The sequence below is a fragment of the Macrosteles quadrilineatus genome, unplaced genomic scaffold, assembly GCF_028750875.1.
Source record: "Macrosteles quadrilineatus isolate MER2022 unplaced genomic scaffold, UCM_ALF_1.0 Scaffold_3__2_contigs__length_128488019, whole genome shotgun sequence".
Classification (NCBI taxonomy): domain Eukaryota; kingdom Metazoa; phylum Arthropoda; class Insecta; order Hemiptera; family Cicadellidae; genus Macrosteles; species Macrosteles quadrilineatus.
Genome location: NW_026542596.1, coordinates 116918350 through 116939662, shown reverse-complemented (window position 1 = coordinate 116939662; position 21313 = coordinate 116918350). Strand labels below are relative to the sequence as shown.

The following is a 21313-nucleotide window of genomic DNA, read 5'->3' as shown; positions in this document are numbered from 1 at the left end:
CCTATCAACCATATACATTTTGCCATATAACTTCGTAATTTATTGGACTGCCGCAATCATACTCATACTGATTATTCTATACATTGTATATTAGCATTAGAATACCTCAAAGTTGATGTGATGGGCTTAGGTAAAAGATTGTGCACTTTTCCTGACGCAAATTCCTATCAACCATATAGATTTTGCCATATAACTTCGTAATTTACTGGACTGCCTCAATCATATTTATACTGAGTATTCTACACATTGTATATTACCATTAGAATACCTCAAAGTTGATGTGATGGGCTTAGGAAAAAGATTGTGCACTTTTCCTGACGCAAATTCCTATCAACCATATAGATTTTGCCATATTACTTCGTAATTCACTGGACTGCCGCAATTATACTCATACTGATTATTCTAAACATTGTATATTACCATTAGAATACCTCAAAATTGATGTGATGGGCTTAGGAAAAAGATTGTGCACTTTTCCTGACGCAAATTCCTATCAACCATATAGATTTTGCCATATAACTTCGTAATTCACTGGACTGCCGCAATCATACTCATACTGATTATTCTATACATTGTATATTAGCATTAGAATACCTCAAAGTTGATGTGATGGGCTTAGGAAAAAGATTGTGCACTTTTCCTGATGCGAGTTCCTATCAACCATATACATTTTGCCATATAACTTCGTAATTCACTGGACTTCCGCAATCATACTCATACTGATTATTCTAAACATTGTATATTACCATTAGAATACCTCAAAATTGATGTGATGGGCTTAGGAAAAAGATTGTGCACTTTTCCTGACGCAAATTCCTATCAACCATATAGATTTTGCCTTATAGCTTCGTAATTCACTGGACTGCCTCAATCATATTTATACTGAGTATTCTACACATTGTATATTACCATTAGAATACATCAAAGTTGATGTGATGGACTAAGGAAAAAGATTGTGCACTTTTTCCTGATGCGAGTTCCTATCAACCATATAGATTTTGCCTTATAGCTTCGTAATTCACTGGACTGCCTCAATCATATTTATACTGAGTATTCTACACATTGTACATTACCATTAGAATACCTCAAAGTTGATGTGATGGACTTAGGAAAAAGATTGTGCACTTTTTCCTGATACGAGTTACTATCAACCATATACATTTTGCCTTATAGCTTCGTAATTCACTGGACTGCCTCAATCATATTTATACTGAGTATTCTACACATTGTATATTACCATTAGAATAGCTCAAAGTTGATGTGATGGGCTTGGGAAAAAAGATTATGCACTTTTTATGTTCGGAGTTTTAATTGATCGCATTATGTTAAGCCATAGCTACGTATAATGTACACTACGGTCTCAAATATGCCTTTTAAAATACGTCAATTAATTAGTTTTAACTTGTATACACGTTTTATCAATGTATTATTGACATTATATAAATATAAAAACATCATTTCGCACCGTATTGTCATTGAATTGTGTTTCCGACATCCCTGCAAAACACGTTTGTGGCATCCGCAGGAGTACCAACCCACATCTATTACAAACCGAAAAAGCGCCGATGAAAAGAGCCGCTAACTTCACGACGGTGTTGTGATTGTCGTTAATCGTCGTCGTCATTCGTTTTCGTTATGTCGTCTGCAACACTGTAACAAATATTGAATTGTAATGTGGAATTGTGTTTTCAATTAATGTTTTAATGAGATTGTGAATTATCAGTCAATTACTATAGTACAAACTATTATGGGGACCGTACGTGTTGATACAGGTGAATTATCCATTGAAGTTACAGTACATTCTCGTACCTAAATCATTCACCTTGTACCAATTAGAATAGAAGACCTAGAATAAGAAGAGACATTTTCCAACCTATCCCCGACAATTTCTCCTATATCTACCCATCATTTTGTTGGTATACTATTAATTTGTTTCCTAATATAAGTTAGACTTCTACAAAATGATTCAGATCCAAGCAGATGATGATGGTGTTAATAATTAATTGATGCTTCAAGTTATTTGGGGCGAACTTTGTTAAGTGACCCAAAAAAACACAACTGATTAGATATGCTTTCTAGAGCGGTGTTATATAAATTTGTTATAAAATCTGGGTTTTGGTCCGCTCCCTCGCTTAAAAATACTTGAATACTCGGTTTCTTCATCTTTGACCAACAAGGTTGGATACCATAGATTGCGTCTATTTACATTAGCCTATTTATTTAAAACATTAAAAACACTATAGGCCTACATACAACTAAGCAACAATGGCGGGTATGGCGGTATTATTTTCAAATACTAGAGGCTCGTCAAACATTTCTTGCCAGGAGTATAACGGTCGACTGAGCAAACTATGGCGTAGCGTTGTCTTCTTTCCGCCGCATATTAAAAAGCAAAATAGCAATGGATAGGAATTCAGAGTGTGACTAAGTCAGCAGCAGGGCAGGTCAAGATCACATCTTTAAAAAAAAAATATAGGCTTTAACTTACTAAACTACGCTTAAAAGTAGGCCTAGGCGTTCGGTGAGGGATACTCAAAATAAATGTTATAACTTATCTACCTACCGTGAAACTGGCAGCCTAACTTAACAATTTTATCATGCTCTTGTAAGTTTAATGATAGCCTATGCCTTCTTTTTATGCGATAATGGTGCTAGGGTTCTCATCACATCAACATTCTTAACCAACACAAGTAGACTTCGCATCCCTTTGCATGATTTGATTTGATTGATCCCATTGTAAATTTTGAAGCTCGTTTAGGCTACGTGTCTAGTTCATTTTGGGGCCACTGATCGCTGGTGTTGACAAAATTTTGTTTGTATTATTTTAGGGTTAATTTCATGATTTGTGCTTCACTGATTTGCTATCATAACTAAGTTAGGGTACCTACGAGTTATTGTTTGGTTAGCCTCTAGATTGTTTTATTTGGTTAAACGAGGTTTCAAATTACTAAAATAACAAGATGGTTTACACAATTAAGGTGAAAATTGGAGAACAATGATTTTGAAGGGACGAAAAGACAGCTATGTTTTTTACCTTACGAAAATATATAAAAATATATGTAAACATAGCTGTAGAGTAGAAGTGGTTTTAAATTAAAAGAGTTCTTTATAGGCTACGGTACCGGTATTGTTGCAAATTTTCAACACTCTTTTAATAGGCCTATCCATTACATTAATGATCATTTCAACCATGATTTTCTCAAGTTTATTACTCTTGTGTTATATTTCAATTTAGTAGGTTAATCTATTTAGTGTTGCATAAAGCATAAGTTTCAAAGTTTCAATACTGTAGGCTAATGTTTTATCATCAAAATTATGCCAAAGATCTTTTCAATGTAGAATACCTAAGCACAGAAAAAATACTACAGCATAGCAACGTTGGTGGCGCTGCCTACGAATTGACAGGCTAAGCTCTCTCAAAGTACTTAACGCTTTTTACCATGCGGTTGGCATTCTGGGTTATAGTACCCTAGTATGTTTTCTATGACCTAAGTTAGTAAAGTCCTATAAGCCAGTGGGTGTCTAGTTGTTAGCCTCCTGGACTTGGATGCGGGAGGGACGGTTCAATTCCTGGCATATTTGCAATACTTTTTAGGGGTGTGGATTACTTTCTCTTAAATCGTTTGTGATGCTTTAATTGAAAATCCATTGGCCTAGAAACTAACAAAAACAGATAAACAATAAGGCAAAAAGTTTGAAATGTGGTATAACAAGTCAGTCGGTGGCAGTTCAACCCTTGCTTTGTGTGTTATGATCGAATAACTGACCAAAAGTCTGTGGAAAGTCAAATGCAAAAAAAAAAATAAAGACCCCCGATCTTTTTTTTCAAATGTAGAAATTGAGTATTTTTTCAGTCAGCAGTGGTCAGAGCGTGGACTTCGGTCCCTGATGTCCCGGGTTCAAATCCAGCCAAATCATTAATGGATTTTATCTAAGTGATAATGCCGTAACCCCTAGGTCTAGCCTGTAGTAATGGGAAAAAAATTCTGGGCTCGTGCCTATTGTCTTAGGACCAAAAAAAGAGAGAAAAAACCATAGGCCTACTAATTTGTCTGTTAAATATTTTCAGTGCCCTTTGTTTCCGTTCCGTGTACCTATCTGAAATTTTTTTCAAAACCTACTTAATGATCTATAGCTTGTTAAAACTTGGATGTGTTGCTAGCCTAGCAGTTAGCGTCATAGACTTGGTGCGGGAGGGGCGGGTTTGATTCACAGCACATACGCAAACTTTATAGTTTTGGACCACTTTCCGTTAAAATTGTTAATACCAAGAAGAGACAGTTTCGTACCTATCCCCAACAATTTGTCCTATATCTACCCATCATTTTTTGGTATGCTATTTATATGTTTCCATGGAATATATTTAGATCAAAGCAGATGAGCATGGTGTTAATAATTAATTGATGCTTTAAGTTATTTTGGGGTGAATTTTGTTAAGGTGACCCAAATACCACGGTTTCTAGAGCGGTGTTATATACATTTTTTATAAAATATAAACTAAGCTATGACTTAAATTAAAAATGCCACTGGAGCAGAAAAAAAACCTGTGCAGGAGTATAATGAATCAAATCAGCAGAGTTTAAAAAAACACTTAGGCCTGCTTAGAAGATTGTGATATTATCATCATTCTTGGACAATCAGACAGTTGTCAGACAATCAGACATCAAAAACATTTAAGTTAGATAAATTTTATATCTAGAAAACAAACACACGTCCTTCTTTTGGATTGTAAAGTTTATATCCCCAGCATAAAATTTAAAATGTAATTTAATATATTGGTTACCTTAAATATTATTTTAAAGACATTTCCTTCTTGGCAAAAAGTCTGTGAAGAATATGCTCAATTCAGCTTAAAATATTTGTACAGATTTTGTTATTTTTTGTTAGCCTAAATAAAATAACAGTCTCTAGATACCATAATGAATTGTGTACAAAATAACAAGGTGATTTTAAGCTTAGATCTCATTAAAAAATCTGAATAATTCTCTCAAACCTTAGCTGATGGTATCCACCAAGCAAATGTTAACTCTTGAAAGTTGTTGCAAACTTTAAATTATATAACTTTTAAAATGAGAGTAAAATTTGGCTGTACAGTTTGGCTAAAGTAACACTACTTGTTGTGCATCTTGAGCAAGTGTTTCAATTTGTTACTTGATACGACACAGTTTCAATTAATAACTATTGGCAGAGACAAACATCTGTTCTACACCTGCAGTGAAAATTGTTCATCAGGTGATTATTTTAGTTTGAGCACATGATCAAACCGAGTCTAGTGATCATTGTCGGTCCAACTCAATGGCGACTTTTGTATCTTGCTTACAGAGTGTACTATCGCAAAATCCTACAAGAGGGAGGAATTCCAAGAAGCCGCAAATCATTTATGAAACATATTTATTTTAGATTGTGTGAATGTTCGTGCAGTTTTAGTGTTAATTTTTCAATGCAAAAACGAGGGGTTAAGTTGAGCAAACAGCGGTTTGTTAATACTGTTAGTAAATTGAGTGAAATCAGTATAAGTTCTAGTGTGAACACATGTCAAAATTCTCAAGCTAGGCAGCATTTGGAATTTAATGACAAAGGTTTAACAATTTATTTATTGGTAAAATTTAAATTTACTATTACAGCTTAGGTTATTTCCAGTGATTTTGTAAAAACCAACTCAACAGCATTGGTTACGGTACCAATATTTTTGTACTAGTACCTTTAGTACCCACTTATTGGTTATACCACAGAGAAGTAAGGTACAGAGGAAACGTTCAAGCTTATGCGGCTACCGTGCGCTTTCAGCTCTAGTATGTTGTGCCGGAAATGTACCGTATTTGTGACGAAAGGAAGAGCCCGAGTGGTGAGCACAGTGCGGACAACCCTATCGCACAGGGTCTTCCTTTACTGTGAGTGTTGTAGTTGGCCTGAAATGAGAGCAAGAAGGTGTTACTTTAATGCTTTAATACTTTACAATAAAATGGTGACCATACAAAGTAGGTATTTTAAGCCAAGTATGAGTGGAGATGAGTGTAGGATGAGTGACGCGATCTTGTAGTCTTGTTAGTGACTAAGGCCGACTTATTCCTTAGACACAGCTGTTAATTAATAGCCCCTACAGTTAATGGCAACTAAGGGACCTACAGTTTATAGTGGAATACGAACCACATTTTTGCCTTGGTATATACGAATTGGTCTAATTTTCTGGATAGGACTGCGGATAGTCGTAGTACTCACTCGTGGGGACTTAAATCCACACCAGGGAGTAGCCTATCGCATCCACAGTGCATGCCTATAAATATACACAATTCGTAACCTCCTAGTAGATGGATTACAGGACAACACCACCCGTCCCAGTGTGATGTTGAACTTTGCCCTAGACACCAGCACTAGTGATTGACACCATTTAAGTTTACCATTGAGTGTTTCCTCTGTACCTTACTTCTATGTGGATATATACAGAGTCTGTTCATGAAGCACTCTGTATTTGTTATGTTTAAAAGAAATCAACACCTCAATGGTTTATGCTAGGTCTATTCTCAAAGGATGTGAATTTTTTCCAATCTTTGAATACGCTCATATTAAGTCAATGTGTTATTGATACCATGAAGTAGCTTAATTTGATCAGTTATATCTAAATTCGGAAAAGTAGTAGAACCAAGATTTAAATTACCCAACCTAAACCATTGTCTAGATAGCCGAGTGGCAAAGAGTCTAGGGGCCAGAAAATATGTGGATTGTTTTAGAATCATGAAAGCTTGGAAGTCATGAACATAATTTATAATCCTTTACGACAGTTTTTAATTCCTGAAAATTTGAGACTTCATTCAACCTGTTTGTAATTTTTCAGCTGAGTCCCAACTGAATGTCTCGGATAGTGTGAGTACTCGAACAGCTGTTCTCATCATTACTGCTATTTTCCTCAGTTCCATTCTCACACTCACCTACATCTACTTCAGCTTCCCGGAGCTTGAGCCGTGAGTATATTGACAAATTTGTAAATGCTTTGCAGGTTATAATTAGTAATCCTACTTGTCCTATCTTGATCTTGACGAGTGTGGGGTTAGTTAATAGATGAAAACTTAATAATCAACATTAAGACTTCAGGCTAACTTTGAAGAAACAGCTAGTACTTAGCTATAAAGTGTCACTACTAATTTTACAACTACCATATTAACTTTTTTTGTTTACCAATGATCAAAAATTAATAATTACCCCTGCAATATGAGGAATAAGTTATGCTTCCCAAAATACTAATTAGTGTTTTTTTATTTGTCACTTTCTACATAAAATAGTATTTCTTGCTAAGCTCAAATGAAAAGTCTTAATCTTCAGAAGTGAAATTTGTAAGCGAATGTGTTTAAAACACAGGCGTTTAAACATTCTAAAAATTGAAACAAATCAGCATGAGAGATGGAGTCTTAAACAAATAAAACACCAAAAGGTTTTTTCGTGTTCTAACTGAATTGTATTTTCAGAGAGGAACGCAAGTACATCAAGTTACCGTGGGACGTGGAGGAAGCCAAACAGCTGGGACGAGTGTTGGAGAAACACAAGGACCGTAACTACTACGAGGTCCTTGCTGCCGTCGTCGTCACCTACATATTGTATCCTTCCATTGTGGTTAGTCATTGGTCCGCTGATCTAGTGGTAGAGCGTAGGCCTTCAGAGCCTGAGGTCCCGGGTTCAAATCCTTCCAATCACCAATGGATTTTATCTCTATGTGATAATGCCACGACCCTCTAGCACTAGCCTGAAGTAGTGTGTAAAACAGTCCCAGGCTAAAACCTAGCGTCCTAGGATGTAAAAGTAGGACAAAATATGTGATTAGTCTTTGGGATAGTCGGGTTAAGTGATTCTTCATTAGCCCTTTAAGCCTCAAAGCCAATTAATGTGGGTGTTATTTAACGTAATGCAATAAATAATACTACGTCAAATAATACCCTGGTAATAAATTACTGAGAATTCCCTGAGAATATTTTTGTAACATTGTCTGCAAAGTTAGATCGAGCAAGTGAAATAACGCTGTTTTTGTCTTCCCATTAATGGTGAGCAACGCAACTTTGGTAATATGACTAGCGTCGTCTGTACTGTTGGAACGAGCGAGTGAAATAACGCAGATCCTGTCTTCCTATTAATGATGACCATCTGTAACGTCCTTGACGTTAGGAACGTTCATGATGATATTATTGCATTTTTAGTGGTTTTTACCATCTCTAATTCTTATGTCTAAGCTATTTAGGATAAATGGGATGTATGGGAATGTCTTGCTATTCACCTAAGAAATTCCTTATTCAGGGGAAAATAACAAGGCATCCCAAAATTGGTTAAATATATGGACTGATTGTTGGTTATGCATGAGTGCATTTTGTACAGGCTAACTAATGTTATTAAGGTGTTAAAAAAACTTACATTAGAAAAAGAGATTTTTTTCTCTTTTTCTCTTCTACTCGTCCGCTTGAGTCTCAAAAGCCTGTGCATGGAATGTGTCAAACAACTTTAAATAGTGAGTCGGTAGCTCAGTCGGTAGCGTCACGGACTTCGGGCCCAAGGCAGCGATATTGTGGGCTCGGAGCCTGGTCGCTGTACTATACCAGCTCACCCCTTGCTTTGCTGGATACAATCCACACACAGGCAGTTAGTCTATGTGGACAGGCAAATTCAAGTATAAAAGAGACTGCCAACCTCTTAAAAAATGTAAGGGGTGAGCCAATGCTGTACAAGATTAAACTGTACTAATAAAATTTAAATGGCGGCTCAGGAGGTGAACCTGAGATATCTCAGCATCAGTTCCACAGATCGTTGCACCATCGAGTGAGCCACTGACTTACTACAACTCTGGTTAGTTTGTTTAATTTAGGTTTGTTGTGCCAAGCTTAAAACTGAAATATTTTGGACTAGTGTTCTTCCTTAACTCCACTATCAGCCTACAGACGTTTGCAATCCCAGGATCGATATCACTGTCTATCTTGTCAGGATTTCTGTTCCCGTTCCCCTTGGCGTTGACGCTGGTTTGCTTCTGTTCCGCAACAGGCGCTAGCTTCTGTTATCTCCTCTCACACTTGGCCGGCCGACGTCTAGTCTACAAGTACTTTCCCGACCGGGCCGTCCAATACTCACAAACTGTAAGTGATTGTACAACTGTCACGGAACATCATTAGTTTTGAGTAATTTTTCATTTGCTGCAATACTAGTTTTTGACAAATTATTAGAATTGTTTATAAAAGATTAGTTTTATGTACGTAGCTGTGTTTCCATATGACTCAAAATAAAATTCTTTTTCTGGACAAGGAAAACATATTTTATCCCCCTTTAACAAAATGAAAATCTCAATCCATCCCATTTGAATTTTCTCTGTACACAGTATAAAAAAAAACAAAACATTATGCCCCAGAGCTTAACATCTTTGGTCAATTACACCTCAGTTGTTTTTCCACAAACGTTTTTAACGTTAAACAAGTTTTTACTAAGTTTTACCTACAGTATTTAAAACTATTTGGTACAGTTTTAAAGCAGCTTATAAAAAAAACCCATACCAACATCAACACTAACATATTTTCTTTGGCTTTCTTTTGAAATTCTTCAAAAGAAACTGTTGATTCCCGTCCATCCAATTTTGGGGGTGGCCTCCCTAAGTTAATCAATAACTTTGTTTGTTTAGGTTCAAAAGCACCGACGGAACATCTTCAACTATATTTTGTTCCTAAGGATCACTCCGTTCTTGCCAAACTGGTTCATCAACATTGCCGCACCCATTGTCAATGTGCCAATCTTACCTTTCTGGTTTGGCACATTCTTGGGTAAGTGTAAATGCTATTATAATCAATAAAAGTTTCTACTTTTTAGCAAATTTCCCAAATAGCGAATAAGCTATTGTCTTATTTTAGTCTTCATTTCATCAAATATTAAACTTTCAAGATTCAAGATCTTTATTTGTCATTAAGTAATACAAGTATTACAATAGACATAATGTAAGCATATAAGTATAGCCTATTTTGACTTGTTTTTAGGCTTGTTTTGTTTTGCCTAAAAAATATGCTGTTTATGTAATAGCTGAATTTTCTTGACTTTTGTCTATTGCATTTGTTGTAAATGTTGAAGGATTATAAAACGTTTCTGATTCCTGATTTCTGTCTCAATATTCTTGTTTGTTTTAACTTGTGTTATGTAACCAAACCTTATACGTGTGTTGAGTAGGTGTAGCTCATCCATCATTTGTTGCTATCCAGGCAGCAGCTGATGTCTATGTCTGGTACTTGGTCCTGGACATCTGTCACATGGCTGTCTTCTCTCTACTCTCTACTGTACACCTAACCTAACCTAGCCTTATGCGTGTGTTGTGTAGGTGTGGCTCCTCAGTCGTTTGTTGCTATCCAGGCAGGTCAGGCCCTGCAGCAGCTGACGTCTATGTCTGGTTCTTGGTCCTGGACATCTGTCACATGGCTGGCTGTCTTCTCTCTGCTCTCTACTGTACACATAAACTAACCTAACCTTATACTTGTGTTGTGTAGGTGTGGCTCCTCCGTCGTTTGTTGCTATCCAGGCAGGTCAGACCCTGCAGCAGCTGACGTCTATGTCTGGTACTTGGTCCTGGACATCTGTCACATGGCTGGCTGTCTTCTCTCTGCTCTCTCTACTGCCCGTTCTACTGCGCGACCGTCTACGAACCAAGTTTGACTAGGTCTTTGTCTATCAATATATCTGTGATACTCCCATCTGTCTGGCTTACTAACCTGTCTTGCCTTTTTTTAGTGGTTTAAAAAAATTAAACATCCCAATAACATTGGATGTAACAACCACTTACAGAAACCAAGTACTACACCTTTATGATAATTTTAACGGTCTAAAAATTTACTTTTTTTACTAATCACTTATCCATTAGAAGTACACATCATTTTACAGGATTGCATAAGAGATGAGCCAAACCGACAATATGAATTCAAATCAATGTAAATCTGTATGTTTAATTTTTAATATAGGCCTATTACTAAACAGCTCACTCAATCATTTGGGATACAATTTTGTGAAATCTTTTTTCATACATGTCTGCCCTATCTACGGATCTCCCCTACCAAGGTTTTAAAGTTATCATGTTTAGCTTACAAGAATTTTTATTTTTATTTTTTAGTAGTTACATATAAATGACTTTTATATCTTATATTCAAGCAGTAATGAAAAAATACAAGTTAATATAGTTAATTAAATGTATCCTACAGGATAGCAAACCTTGCCACATTTAGGCCTACATCTTTAATATCCATCCTTTTCTACTACTCTTGATCTGCAATGTTTATGTAACTGACAAAAGTTATTTTATGTTAGCTTTATTCTTAAAAATATTTCTGCATGACGGTGAGGTTGTTATCAGATGTACGAATGAAGTTTCAATTTGCATTGGTGTCAAGGGAAAGTGCATGTTTAATGTTTGGATTCCTGAGAATGGCTTTCCTGCCTGCATAGAGTTACTGAAAATAACTTCATAAAACTAAAACATCGGGTAATGTGTTCAGTGAGAAAGCAAATGCTGTTTTTAGGAAGATCCTTGATAAAATTAAAGAATTACTTTATCCAACCACAGTTGTTTGTATGGCAACTAGTTTCGTTCCTTAAAGCTTCATCAGGTCATTGTATGCAACCACATGACCTGATGAAGTTCAAAGAACGAAACTAGTTGGCGTACCAACAACTGTGGTTGGATAAGGTAATCTTTTTATTTTATCAATAACATATTCCAACCAAGGGTCACGGTGAATAATATTAAGATCCTGGCAAGAGAAACTATTCTACATAAAGCTAAAGTTTATAAAGAGAACTTAAGATTTGAACTCAACTCATTGAATTAATTATTAAGTCGACAAATCATAATAGGTATTGAAACAAATTAAAACTACAAACTTGTTTACATTTTATAACCAATTAACCTTACAAAGATTTCAAAATATTTAGTGTATTGTCATAATAACATTTTGATAACGAGTTCTCTTGTATCCCCTTGTGCCAATTATCACTTTAACAGTTATTCAATGAGTCGCGCAGAGCAAGGGGTGATAGGGTGTGCCAAAATAGCATTTTCCACCTGTTACAATTTACCTTCAGGCTAGGCTTGATTCTCGCTCTTAAACTCCAGACAAGTGATGTTTTTCTCCTCAACAAGGACATAACAAATTTAAAATCAAAAGGAAAATTAATTTCTAAAATTCGGAGAATTGTTATCAATATAGGTTAAAAAACAAAAGGGTTATTAAAAACAAATTGTGCAAAACTAAATGGTTGGTACGTCTGCTTTTCAAACAGCTGATTCATCAATGAAAAGGGTGTGTTTATAAGTTTGTTTTAACAAGGTTATGTTTTGTCTCATCTTGCAATTCAAAACAACTGGATGATTTTGTGCTGGGAAGAGTTCGGGCTGTCCTCAGACCCCGCCAGACGTAGTGGAGAGCTAAGTAGCTAAGTGGTAGCTAAGTTTTCCCAAGTTTGGCGAAGTCTAAAAATCTCGACAGTCAAAGCTGGTAGGACACTTCACATAAAGCAGTCCACGGTTTTACGCAAGCGTTTGATACAAAACTCGTAAAAACTACAGTTATTACAAGTATTAAAGCTTACTGACAAGCCAAAGCACTCAGATTTTTGCCATGATAGGTTCGATTTTTGTTTATATTCTTTGATTTATTTGACAGGCTTGGTGGTACTGTACTCAACTAAGCTACTGAGGTAAAACATAACCTTGTCAAAAAAATCTTGTCAATAAACAGAAACACACCCTTTCCATTGCTGCCAATTGCCAAATCAGCTATTTGAAATCACGGAAACAGACTTACCAACCGTTTAGGTTTGCACAATTATTTTGAATAACCCTGTATTTTAATAAATTACATGAGTTATACTTGTAAGTTAAGGATTATCAGAAACAAACCCCTTAGTAGACTAGTGTCTTTTTAAAGCAAATAATTTATCCAGAAAACTTACACTTACTGACAACTAAATCTATGCTAAAAACGGTTAAACATGATACCTAGCCCATTTAAATTGTTTTCTGAGACTCTTCTTTTAAATTCTACACCTGTTAACTTTTTCAATTTGAAACCGTTACACAAACAGAAACAGCATTTTTTTACCAACAAAGTAAACACCACCATTGTTACTTTGTGATTGGTTGGTTTAGATTTTTTTTTATGTCACACCTTCACATCCTAGGACGCTAGTTCTAGCCTGGAACTGTTTTTTGCATTACTTCAGGCTAGTCCTAGTGGGTTGCGGCATTATTACATAGGTAAATCCATTGGTGATTGGCAGGATTTGAAGATCTAGTTCGGCCAGATCAGCTGGCTCCAGTGTTAGTTTAGATTAGAGTTCTACAACTTGACATTAGATTTGTATGATACTAGACTTGTTCTCACTCAACTACAATTCTACGTTCGCTCAACTCAGACATTAGAAGTAAAATACAGGTATGCAAGTATGTAACTTAGGAGGATTTGAACTGTGTGGTATGCAGCAGTCCAGAACTGTGTTTTGAAAGGGAGCAGTCCAAAAGTTGCCTGAAGCCTAGCGCATATTGTCTATGTCATGACAGGGGTGGCAGAGGGGTTGTCTCGTTACATCCAATATAGTCATACTACACTGATATATGACTATATTGGACGATGAGGTGTCACTTCTGGTGCTGCCCAAGGTTCCATAATTGGCCCAGAACTATGGAATGTCACTTAAGACAGCCTTCTGAGGTCGGTAATGTCTGCTTTGGTTGGCTACGCAGACGATGTTGCAGCTTTAATAGCTACACGTAGCGTTAAGCTGGCTCAGCTAAAGCAGAACCGAGTTATGCGTACCGAGTAAACGCATGGATGGCAGACCGCGGTCTCTCACTCGCTTTGAGCAAAACCAAGATAGTGATTTCGACAAAAAACGCATTGACACCATCGTTGAGGGTGGGGGCCGTTGAGGTCCAAACCGTTGTACTGCCAAGTACCTTGGGGTCATGGTAGACAGTAAGCTTAGCTGGCGGGATCAGATCTTCCGTACAGCGAACAAGGCCGCTAGGGTGGTTTCCTCTCTTAGTCAGTTGACGGCCAATGTCTTAGGGCCTCAGTCCAGTCGTAGAAGGCAATTAATGTCTTCTTTCCAGTCCGTACTCTTGTACCAGCCTATTGTTGGTGTGGGTAGACGCTCTCAATAAGAAGGTATATAGGATGCGGCTCGCGCAAGTGCAGTGTCAAGCACCACTAAGGGTAGCATCTTCCTACCAAACGGTGTCCAAACCCGCCGTCCTGGTGGTTGCTGGAACCATCCCCATCAAACTTTTGTTGGCAGAGATGAAGGCAATTTATCAGTGCCGTGGGGAGGACCAGGCCCAAACAGAGGAACGCACCTGCATCTACCAACTGTAGCAGGAGAGCTGGGAACAGGAGACACGGGGATGCTGGATCAGGCGACTCATACAGTAAGTCCTACCTTGGGTTAATTGGCGGTGCAGTGAGGTGCTTCTACCTCACCCAATTTCTGACGGGTCAGGCATTTCCGGGCGTACCTGTTCAGGATTAGCAAAGCTGTGTAACCCAATTGCATATACTACCCTGGCATTCCTATTCCTGATGACGTGGAACATACTTTTTTCCACTGCCATCGTTGGAAAAGGCTAGAGGCTCAACAGTTAGTAGGACTGCTGTCGGTGGACACTGTCATACCGATGATGACGGAGGGTGAGTCACATTACATCTAGGGTATCCTCTGCGCCAAGAAGCTCGACTTTGACCGGTATACGGTGTAGGTCATAAAGAATCTAAATGCCAGAAAAGGTGCGAGCCCTGAGGGCTTAGGTCACATGTTGGCCTGGCTGGCTGACAAAGTAATGTGACAAGCAATTCCAGGTCCAACAGAGTAGAGGGGGTTTTTTAGTGAGTAGTCTGATAAATTCAGAAGTCTCACACTACAGGCTGGCTACCTATGTGCGTAAAAGCATTTTCCCTCCTCAACGTGTAAAAAAAAAAAAAAAAAAAAAAAAAAAAAAAAAACTACACTGAAATAACCATACAATATGGTAATACACCAGTAATTGTCTGGTGGGTACATTTCTATGCTCAGGCTTTCGGTTGACCAGGGTTCTCATGCGGTAGACTGGTCTGACCAATGGCCGAGCAATCCAAGATATTGTCTATTGAGAGAGGAAACAGTAGCGTAGATTGAGCGTTTGAATCTCATCCCGGTCAGATCTTATGAGTTCACTCGTTTATGAGCTCGATAGTAGAGTATAGACCAACACAAAATTAACAGTGGATGGCTTTGAATTCTATGTGAGCTTCGCCTCAAATCAGGCATTTTGAAATTGTTTTGCTTCTCCTTTCACTATGTGTGTGTCCACAAAATAACTTACATCACCTGGGCCTAAAGTCTTTTCAACTGAAGTTCAAGTTTGAGGCTATGCAGAGGTAAGAAAATAAGCAAGGGTCTAAAATACACTTCTGGTCCTTAGGATAAACCAATTTGTTGTGATATTGCACAATTTTTAAGCTAATAAAATTGGAATCACATAACATCAATTTTATAAACTATTTACGTTTTTAAAGCTGTCATAATGACTTCCTTCTTGTTTTGCTATTATAACAGTTGTATGTGTTATTGAGATGCAACCCATATTAATCTGCCAACACAAAATTTGCAATTACTAGAATTCTTTTTCATTTCAGAGTTTGTTTAAATGTACATATTAGAGTAGTGTAAAATGACTCTATGATAAACAAAATTAAATTGTTATAATGACATGATAAAATTTGTGTAAATCGGGAAATTTACTTCAATCAATTTTTACAAAATTAGCAAAAGAATTTATATGTATTAAATATACAGCTAATGTCGTCAACTCCACCTGATTTGTTTTCCCTAGGGAGAAAAAGAGCAATGCATGTAAAAAGCCTTGCAATGCATGTATTAAAAACAGCTGTTTGGATCCAATATGACAACAAAATTTGTTTGAATGGTTTTGATTGTTGTGTCTATAATGTAAATAAGAACGTAAGAATATGCATAATTAATTCACTGAATAATCCACAGAGTCGGTTAATCTTCACAACATATATCAGTTTTATAAGCTACCGGTATCTGTTTTGTTATCCTTTGGGCACAGGGGTTGCAATCCCCCCTCCCCCCTTTGGACACCTTTAGGAGGGGGGATTGCAATCCCTTAGCTATCTAAAGTTTGATTGGAAGTGTTACGGCACATACTGAGTGTGACAGGTTATGTTTTGTTCACGCAGGAAGAGTGCCCCTTAGACGACTGGCAGCAGTCTGCTCGTGGTAGTCATGTGATCGATGAACTAGTCTTTGTCCGTCTTCACTCTACCCAAGAAACTCTTCTGCTCAAGATCAGAAGACACACTCTTCTCATCCAACAAGAAGGCACGGTCCAAGAAATCCTCTCTTAACAGAATACTTCTCCATTACAAACTGTGATATTCATTTTTAATTGTTTTAAACTTATTCCTTGCAATATAGTGGGTTAGGGTCAACGCAGGGAAAAGTCTAATTCGTATAAAATATTTTTATAAACTCTTTTTGGAGTTTCTTGTTGAGTTTGAGAATTTATTTTTGTTATGTTTGTTTGTTCTTCCTTCTCGTTTGCTATCTAGGCTAACAAATTAACATGTAACTTGTGTGGTAATTGAATTTTACTAATCGTAATGAAAACATTGCATTTCTTAAATCATTCCAAAAATAGTTTAGTTTGAGAATTTAACCAGTGTGCATTTAATCTGTAGGAATTCATTTGCATGTTTTTTAACTTCAATTTCTCAATTTCCACAGTGTTACATGTGCCAATAAAACCTTTTCGTCATGCTAATAGTTGTGATAGAGTGCCTGATCTAGGTATACTTTAAGCATAGAGACGATGTTGTGTGGGCCTAGTTTCAAACATTCTTACAATGCTTTTCTCACACTTGTAGTTAGTTATAGATTTTTAAAATCTACTGTAACAGACTTTTGAGCAGATTGTTGCTAGGAACAAATTTTAGTTTTTCCAATTGTAGTTTAAGGTATTTGTGTGCATATTACATTGAAAAAAAGATTGATGCTCTTTAAAAAGCATGCTTTTTACTTTAGTGTTTAAGATTACATTTTATTAGGTAGTGATACTTCCCATACATAAAATATTTCTATAAAAGCGATTGGCTTGCATTTTGCTTTGTAAAGATGTCTATATATTTAATTCCGTAAGCGAATCGGTCCCCTCGAAATATTTCGAGCTAGGATAAAGTTAGCATAACTGTCAAGGATTTATTTTAAAGTTTAAGGTCCAAGGACGGTGGGAAAAACATCAGAAATGTCCAAAATTGCCCCTGCTCTGCCCCACAGGCCGTCAGATCCAAATTGTCTAATGGAAGTACTGCTACAGTGTTTCAAGCTGTTTTAAATATACCAGCTGATGTAAACATTGCATATTTGTTTTTCATTGATTTTTATTAGTGTTCTGTTTGTAGGTTAGAGTGGTAATGCAGTGTTGAAATGTATCATGTTAGGGGAAGACCACGACTACGAAGAAGGGTATTTAGGAATGATGCACAGCATAGGGAATGGTTAAGGACAAATTTCAACAAATGTGAAGGGCAGCAATTGCTGCTATGAGCCTCTAGTTTTTTATAGTATATTTCAAACTAGCTGGCCCGACAGACGTCGTCCTGTCCTAATGTGGTTTTATGTCAAATGCTCGTTCATTTTCAAGATGAGCTTGTTCGCATGGCTCAATCACGTCCTGGTTGAAGTTCGTTCGCTACGCTCACTCACCTTTTGGTTGCAAATTAGATGTTGTCATAAATTTATAAAGAATAATAGTGCTGCACCCTGTTGGTAAACATATAAACTTTTTAATACTATTGAGAATCAACTACCAATCATATTGAGAATCAAACTACTATCACAGAATCAAATTGTTTAGTTGAACCAGCTGTTAAGATTCTTTAATTCCATTTAAATATGAGTACTCATAAGGTTAACATGGGAATCTCCAGAGCCACTGGTGCGGAGCCCTTTTGACGGATCTGCACCAAACTTCACACAAACCATCCTTGAATAATGCTTAATAATGCCTGAAAGTTTCATTACAATCTGTCGAGCGGTTTCGGAGTCCATAAAGGACAAACAAACAAACAAACATACATACATTGGATTTTATATACAGGGTTAGTAAAAAGTGTGGAGACCCCCTGTTATTTTTTTAACGGCCCATACTAGAAAAACTAAACTCGACACACCATTATCGAGTACTGTTAATGGTGTATTATGGTACCTCATTAATTAACAAAACAAAGCTAGAAAACAAAATCATTTTTATGTAAAGATAACCTCTCATGACAATCTTTAAACTCAGTTGAATATGCACACAATTAGTATTTAATAGCAATAATTTGATGTGTATTTGTGCTTTTATCGGAAATGAAACTATGTTATCTGGTGCTGTTTTAGTGTTTAAATAAGTTAAGTAATACTGGTGGTTTGTAAATGCTTGGTTTGCACATGAACACAAACTATCTTCCTCTTGAAATTCTCTGTAGGAAATCTTATGTTTCTAAGCTGTATCAATTATCAATTCGAGATGGGGACATCACCTAGGTGCGTTTTTAACCCAAATATGAGTGAAAACTGAGTATAGAATGGTGTGAGATGATCTGTGTAGCTTTGTTACTGACTAATATCAGCTGTTTCATTAGCCAGGATCATTTATGTAAATCCCATTTATCAGGAACAGCTGGGTCCAGTTTCGGACCATAAAAAAGCTACTGGCTTTTCTCGGGATCGAACCGGCGACATTTAGGCAAATGTCAGGCAAACACTTAAACCATTCAGCTTAGCCATATACTTAGTCTTTCAGGACAAATTTTCTTATGTAAAATCTATTGAACAGATGTAAAAATCGGTAGATAGGCCTATATGAATGACTAGTTGCTTTATGATTGCATATCCATAATTGGTTTACAGTTTATTTTATCATTAAGTTTTTCGTTATTTTTGATAGTCGAAATAAGTACTATCTCAATATCAGTCTGTCTGTGTGTCAGGGACACCAAGGTGGCAAATATGCTGCCTTCTACAGGTCACTAGAGCACCGATCAAGATTAAACTATTTTACTATATTCACTAAACTGTTGAGAATATCTTTGGTTATTAGACCTGTAACTTATATGTAAAAAAAAGAAATTAGTCCCTTTACAGAAAAGACAGAAAAATACTACTAGCTGTGTGCAAAAATCAATCATAATATTGCTTTATTGTACCCTTTGTCTTTATTTTATAAAAATTTTTAACTCCATTAACGTGCCCCCACCGACTTGACAACCCATTTTAATGCAATCGTTTAAGGGTCAGAAGAATTACATGTGCAAATCAAGTATCAAATTTGTAGCATTATGTCAAAATTTTATATTTAAATGCTTCGTATTTATTTAGTTTCATTTGTGTAAATGGATGGTGTGCATGAAGCATGGATATTCTAGGTATTATAGGTACAGGGTAAGAGGAAAGGGTGGTTGTGGAGGTATTATTAGTAATAGGCCTACTTTATAGATATAAGATATATTCGTCATCAGTTGATTCTAATACACCAATACAGAAGTAATTTCACATAGATTGAATTAAACTTTCAGATCATAAGTTACAGTAATCTTATTTTTATATTCTATTCATCAATTTCAAGGAGTTTTCTCTTTACAAAAAATCAATTAGGTACATAGTTACCTTGAAATGTGTTCAAATTTGTTAACACAATGTTTCCTAACTATAGTAGAGTAGTTATTAAGTTTAAAAGATTCTTATCTAATATTTGTTCTAGTGTATTTCAGTATTCAATAAGTTTTTAGAATGTAAAATAGCATTTCAAGTTATAAATTACTGTATTGTAAAAGTAGTTCTTGATACTTTTTCTCAGTAATTCATGGTAAATCTTTTATAATCGTACCTCTTACATGAATGTTGTTAACTCTTTATATATAGATATAGTATTAGTCTCTTTATTTTTTAATATGCCAGGCCTATTGGTGCCTTTATGTGCCAAACACTATTTTCCTCTCTTATAATTCTTCCGACGCTTCAGTAGTGTACAAAAAGTAACTACAGTTGTTCGACCAGTCATGAAATCTTTTATTTGTCAGACATAGACAGAATTTTTGATTACGAGTCCACTGTACCCTTTATTCAATTTAATAAACTAAAATATGACTTGTATTGTTTTTCTGTGTGTATTTATCATATTATATTTTTTAGATGTTTTTCTGACGTATTGATTAATAACATTTTAAAATAGTAAAATGTGCATTTAGGGATAATAATAATGTTTAAAGCTAAATTTTATTTCTTTTAGTCATAGAAATGAGGCCTACATCTTAAATCATTGGCTAGTCCCAATATAGACAGGGGGTCAGGAGACAAGTTCCATCTTACAGACTTTAGAATTATTGTCTGATATTAATCACTGTTAATTTTTGCAAAGAAGAATTTTAAATCAAGATAGAGTTACATTTTTATTTTTCATATAGACTAGCTGTAACCCGCGGGCTTTGCCCCGTTTAACTTCTTAATTTTCAATTTTTCATATAGATATGTTTGGGTACGCAACTTATTGAATTTTGTTTCTTAACTATCCACATATATTTAAAAGAGTATGTTGTTATTTCCTGTATTATTTGTTCGTTTGAAGTTCTTACACTCAAAAACAGTTGTACCGTTCGCTAAGAAATTTGGCTTACTTATAAATATTATTACTTATATTATTGATGGAGAAGGTTTAAAAGACAGAAATCTATTTTGTTTTACTTAAGATGGGTTTGTTCCCGCAGAACTAGAAAGGTCCTCAGAGTAATATTATTTTAATCAGTTACCTTGGTAAGAGTAAAAAACTTATGTGTTTACAATGTTAGTTAAAAACTACTGTTAAGTTATGACAAAATTTGTTTTTTGATGGTTATGACATTTAATGTTATTTATCATTGGAAATATGTATGTTACGTAGGGTATATTATGAAATTGGAAACCATAGCTTATGTTTTTGTGTTGGTTATTATAATTGTAAGTTTTTCTCATCGAAAGAACTAGTTCACTACACATTTTTTTACCAACTTAAAGTTAAAGTCATCGACCTACTATTGTGTTTTTGCTTCATTTAATTGTGTAATAAATTATCCTTGCATATTAAATATAAACTTAACATTTAGCAGTAAGTTATTGAAGTCGTAATCTGTTGTCTCTATGTTTTCTACTGACGTTCTATTCTGATAATAAAAAATACATCTTGAATTGCTGTATCAATGTTTTCTGTTTTTAATTTCAAATTCAAACCTAAAGACCCTCA

General features: G+C 35.8%; 1 protein-coding gene across 3 annotated transcripts; it reads left to right on the top strand.

The window, feature by feature from the left end:
• The first annotated feature begins 1601 nt into the window (after window positions 1-1601).
• LOC128990604 (transmembrane protein 41B-like) lies at window positions 1602-21258 on the top strand. 3 transcript variants are annotated; one of them, XM_054413070.1, is made up of 7 exons: window positions 5281-5579; window positions 6833-6959; window positions 7461-7589; window positions 8909-9107; window positions 9644-9782; window positions 10494-10663; window positions 16233-21258. In XM_054413070.1, exons 1-6 carry the CDS (start codon window positions 5381-5383, stop codon window positions 10661-10663), a joined length of 963 nt encoding a protein of 320 aa, XP_054269045.1. In that variant the 5' UTR covers window positions 5281-5380; the 3' UTR covers window positions 16233-21258. The 3 variants fall into 3 exon arrangements, with proteins under 3 accessions (XP_054269046.1, XP_054269045.1, XP_054269044.1); XM_054413071.1 differs by lacking the exons at window positions 5281-5579; window positions 16233-21258 and adding an exon at window positions 1602-1772 and having other exon boundaries at window positions 10494-10695; XM_054413069.1 differs by lacking the exon at window positions 16233-21258 and having other exon boundaries at window positions 10494-10695.
• The last annotated feature ends 55 nt before the right edge of the window (window positions 21259-21313 follow it).

What these genes read in the sequence shown, in the direction of transcription:
- LOC128990604 (XM_054413070.1), top strand. Translation starts at nt 5,381, where the DNA reads ATGAAACATATTTATTTTAGATTGTGTGAATGTTCGTGCAGTTTTAGT. An exon ending in GTCGTCGTCACCTACATATT is followed by an intron (nt 7,590 to 8,908) that starts GTATCCTTCCAT and finishes CTCCACTATCAG; the next exon opens with CCTACAGACGTTTGCAATCC. An exon ending in CTGGTTTGGCACATTCTTGG is followed by an intron (nt 9,783 to 10,493) that starts GTAAGTGTAAAT and finishes TGTGTTGTGTAG; the next exon opens with GTGTGGCTCCTCCGTCGTTT.